Here is a 4667-nt window from a genome sequence, read left to right as displayed (position 1 = left end):
TGCTTAGGCTGCTGCCCCCGCGACCCCAGAAAATGGATGGATGGATTTCATTCAGGTTTTGTGAAGGGATTATGTTCTTGTTCTATATTGGTTTTCTTCTTTTCTGTATTATGTTATTTTGGCAATTTGGAGTGTCTGTTATTTGAGCGTTCATCTGATAACCAGTAGAAGGCAGCAGGTGGGAGAAGTTCATAGTTTTATTTAGGAGTTGAAGCTGAATCAAAACTGCTTTCAGGATCTTAATGGGACACTTTGAAGTCTTCTTGGCAAAGTTGAGACCACATCTAACGAGGCAGAGAAATCATTTCAGAGACTGTTTCTTCTCATTGTATGTTCAGTGTTGATGCACATTTTGATTCACTTGTGCAGTGATCTGATTGATGAGATCTGTTATGCTGGGAAAATTGAGCTTGGTCCAAAAAAATAAATTCTGCAAATTCATCATGTGAAGTCAGGCAGTTGGTGTAAACAGCTGCATGAAGAACAGACAAATAATTTTGTAAAGTTTGAAAGTAAATTTATATGTCATTTAATAAACAATGGAGTGTTTATGAGGATTACAGAGCTAGTTATGTAACCATTTTATTTTTACATTTGATGGTTACATGTTTTGATATTTACATATTTGAATGTTTACACATGCACTTTCAAAGCAGTAATAAGTACGTACTGAATGCTGCAGTTACCTGAGTCTAGGATTTCCTGGCTTCTGATTGGCTAGCGAAGTCTCATGGGGGCTGCACACAGGAAGTGTTGTTTTTGTTGTGTGGAGATTAAAGGTGCTGCTAAGAAAGTTATCCATCTTCATCTTGCTGTTTCTAATAGTTCAGAGCCACATAACGAACCGTCACGTTACATTTTTAACACCTGAAATGTTCACATGGGTCGAGCGTGTGAAGGCCTCCAGTGTCATTGTGAGGAAACTCAAAACAAACTTCATTACATGCACAAGTAATTTATTTTCATTCTTTCTTTTTAATTACAGGGCGATTGATTCAGATAGACAATACATAGCATTTAGTACTCAAAAAAAGTTGGATTCAAGTCAAATTTACCGTGAACACTGAATCATAAAGTGGACAAATCTTCAGCAAATACAAAATATTTTAAGACTTGACAACAATAAGCAATCACATCAGATCATTTGGGGCCAACAAGATCAAATTCCTGCTGCTTGTTTTAACCTCATAAAAAAAATCCACAAATACACAACAGAGATGGATCAAATATATACAGATACATCTGGAAATTACTGCACAATAACAATTTTAGTTTATTTTTTTTAGCTAAAACACATTAAAGTTGCAAATATGTGTTTAATATGAGGTTAAAGTGCAGACATTTACTTTTAATTTTGGGAGTTAAAAAAACTAAAATAATGGATTAACTGTTTGAATTTTTTTATACACTCTTATATTTCACATTAACAATTCTGTTAAAAGCTGTTTCAAATTATGAAGATAAAATGTGGTTCGTGTTTGCACTTTTTTTACTCACTACATCCAGTCAAAGGAAATCTCAGTTTAAACTAAAGATATTATTATTATTATATGTTAATTGTTGCTATCAGCCATGTAACATTAATATTAATAGCCAGTTTCAGTCTAGAGAAAAAGGCTGGATTCAACTTTGCTTAAAGATCAAAAAGAGCTGGAGCAGTCCTATTTCGATCAAACTACGATGTTGAGGTTTGTAACTGAAGCCTGAAGATAAATTCAGCAAAATTTACCAGATGCCTCAAATCAGACCAACGTACTCACAGAAGAAGGAGTCAAGTTCACACAGAGACTCAATCATCTGTGAAGTAGCACGTTCACCTTTGTTCCTCACAGTGTCGATAACAAAACGAGCTCTTTCACTTCTGTTTTGTATTACGTCTGCTTCCTCCCTCTCAGCATCAGTTATCACTTTTTTCTCCAGCAGTTTGTCCATCAGACTGCTGAGAACAGGTCCTGATATCCCTTTAATAATGGAGCTCCGTACATTTAACAGCTTCTCATTTGGAGGGAGACTCAATGTTCTCACTCTGTTGGGCAAAAGACAAACCTCACTTTTCCAGACACAGCTGAAGCTGCTCTGGTGTGTCAGACTCAGGTTAACATCTGTAATGACTCTGTTGAAAATCACCTGGAATGATGGAACTGAGCTGTTAAAATACTCTCCATGAAACTCTGCTTCATTTGGTTGAACTACAATCAGGTCATCATCAGGAGCAGTGGACAGAGTGTAAACCTGCTTTGGAAATAGACTACATCTCGAAGGTATGTCTATGTACATCTCTTCACCAATTAATTCACTCCTGGTGTGCTTAACATGACGAATCACTACAGTCATCGGCACCAACAACACACTGAGGACAGACCTGGGATGAGGATCAACTGGGGGTTTGTAGAAGAGGAGAATCAAAGCTTGGATTGGGCCAGGGGGAGAGTTGTCATCTCTGACAATACCATAACCAAAAAACCCTGTGATGTTTATAACAACGTGAGTTTCTGTTATCTGCAGATGGGTGATAAACTCGATATCTTCAAGCTTATTCACATGAGCGACCTGCAAGAACTGACCTCCACCTGTGGAGATGAGCTCACAGTGTGGGAGACAAAGCTGACACACAGACTGCTGCTGACATTTGATGTCAAACAGGGGTCCTGCAGGCTTCTTGTGGTGTTGGGCCAGCAGCCTCCTGTTCCAAGGGACAGTCCTGTAAACCACGTCTCCTTCTGCCTTCATGACAAACACCAGGCCGGTCACACTGCACTGGTACAGGCCTGCACTGGAGCACTGGAACCGGTAGGTTTCATCATCAGACTCATCAGCAGTGATGCTAGGTGTAAACTCTTCAAAGCAGCTTTGTGGCTTCATGTCAGGTGAACTTGCTGCTTGTGTTAAATCATTCTTTAATGTTGTTCTCAGTGACGGCAAGTCCTTAGAGCGATTCACAGAGTTGGGTATTTCACTTGGCTCATGGAAATCTGCAGAGAAATAAAATAGAGGATTCAATGGCAGTGGGACAGTTTGTAGATGGGAAGCAAAATCAGCCATCTGGAACAATTCCCTCAGAAATCTGCTTTTGGGTCCAGATTTTCCTCATCATCACACAAAGTAATCTCTACACTCTCTTACTTAGACTTGGATCCTCCCGTGCCGATTGGCACATCGGGTGACAAGGGAACGCCATCGAACTCGGTCCGTCGCGGCACTCTCTACCACACAGCAATTTAACAAAATATATGATTAACAACAACAACAACAATAATAACAATAATAATAATAACAATGACAATAACAACAACAACAATAATAACAAAAAAAAACAATAATAATAATAATAATAAAAATAAAATAAAAACAACAACAACAACAACAATAATAATAATAATAATAATAATAATAACAATGACAATAACAACAACAATAATAACAAAAACAACAACAACAACAATAATAATAATAACAATAACAACAACAACAACAACAACAACAACAACAACAACAACAACAATAATAATAACAATAACAACAACAACAATAATAATAATAATAATAATAATAATAACAATGACAATAACAACAACAATAATAATAAACAGAAGAGTTAAACGGTTTCAGTGAAAGAACTCTGTTAAGTTCAATTAAGAGTTAAGAAGTTCATTTCTTGTCTCTGCTGGATTTTCTTATTGGAAACAGGAAACTTGTATTTTTTTATGTGTTTTGTTCATTTATTTATTTTTGCCTAAACCTACATGCAGGACAGACAAAAAACCAAGAAAAACAAAGATCTGACTTACCCAGTGAGTTGTCTATTGGGTTCTCATAACCCAAATCTTTCAAACAGATTGTCAGATGTCTTTTTATTGGATGGATGGATTGGCTGGATCATGTGAGTCCTTCCTCCTTCCCACCTGAATGTCGTGTCATTTGAGAGTTTTTCTGTTTGCTCTAGCAAAACAACTTCCCACAAGTGCCCACAAGATCCGCTGTAAAATCAGAATTTCAGCTGGCTGTGTTTGACCACTGACCAATGTTTTGAAGCAGCCCTCAGCGCTCATGTAACAGCTTTTTATATACTGTAGAATATAGAAGTCTAAATCTACAGCAAACTTTCGAATCATCAGCAGCAGCAAGTAATCTGATCACAGTCTGCACAGAAAATCTGCTGGAGATCACAGTACAAAATGTACACCACGTAGTCTAAAGTGAGTGATTTCTCCAGGCAGACTAGAACCGAGGGTTCCCCTATGAGTCCGAGGTCGTAAATGACCTTAAATAATGTCGCTGTAATGGACCGAGGAAGCCAGTGATGTTACATTATTTCTAAAGGCTATTGAAATATCACAACATCACTTCTCAAAGAGCTGTTTACCATTCAGTCATTTAAGTGTTTGATAATTAAGGAGTTTAATTTAAGTGATGTAATATTTTGTGCAAATAGAGACGTGATGCAGCTCTCTGTGTATGTAAATGTTTCTGAAAAGCTTTTTATTGCTTAAATTAGAATTTAAGCGTATTAAGTGAAAAACCAGAGTTTTTTTTAAACTCAGTTTTTATTATAATTTACAATATTGAAACTTGTACTTGTCAATGTTCGCAAGTAGGACAGTTACAGGAATAGCAATGCAGAAGTACAGATTAAAATAAAAACTGCAATAGGGAAACACAAAACAATA

The 4667-nt window shown here is 36.9% G+C and overlaps 1 protein-coding gene across 2 annotated transcripts in view; it reads right to left on the bottom strand.

Annotated features, from left to right (window-relative positions):
• Window positions 1-3918, bottom strand: part of LOC102310359 (NACHT, LRR and PYD domains-containing protein 1b allele 3-like) — a 6367-nt gene extending 2449 nt beyond the window's left edge. The window contains exons 1-3 of one of the 2 annotated variants that reach the window (XM_042214182.1): window positions 3789-3918; window positions 3124-3203; window positions 2551-2972 (exon numbers count right to left, since the gene is read on the bottom strand). In XM_042214182.1, the coding sequence (XP_042070116.1) occupies window positions 2551-2972; window positions 3124-3178 (477 nt within the window). In that variant the 5' untranslated portion in view covers window positions 3179-3203; window positions 3789-3918. Of the gene's footprint in view, window positions 1-939; window positions 2973-3123; window positions 3204-3788 lie in introns of those variants that run through there. The other variant, XM_042214181.1, reaches the window with a different exon arrangement.
• Between the last annotated feature and the right edge of the window lie 749 nt (window positions 3919-4667).

Source organism: Haplochromis burtoni, unplaced genomic scaffold, assembly GCF_018398535.1.
Source record: "Haplochromis burtoni strain Fernald_Lab_line unplaced genomic scaffold, NCSU_Asbu1 Contig_527, whole genome shotgun sequence".
Lineage (NCBI taxonomy): Eukaryota > Metazoa > Chordata > Actinopteri > Cichliformes > Cichlidae > Haplochromis > Haplochromis burtoni.
The sequence above is the reverse complement of the archived record's forward strand: the minus strand, read 5'-3'. Positions and strand labels throughout refer to the sequence as shown.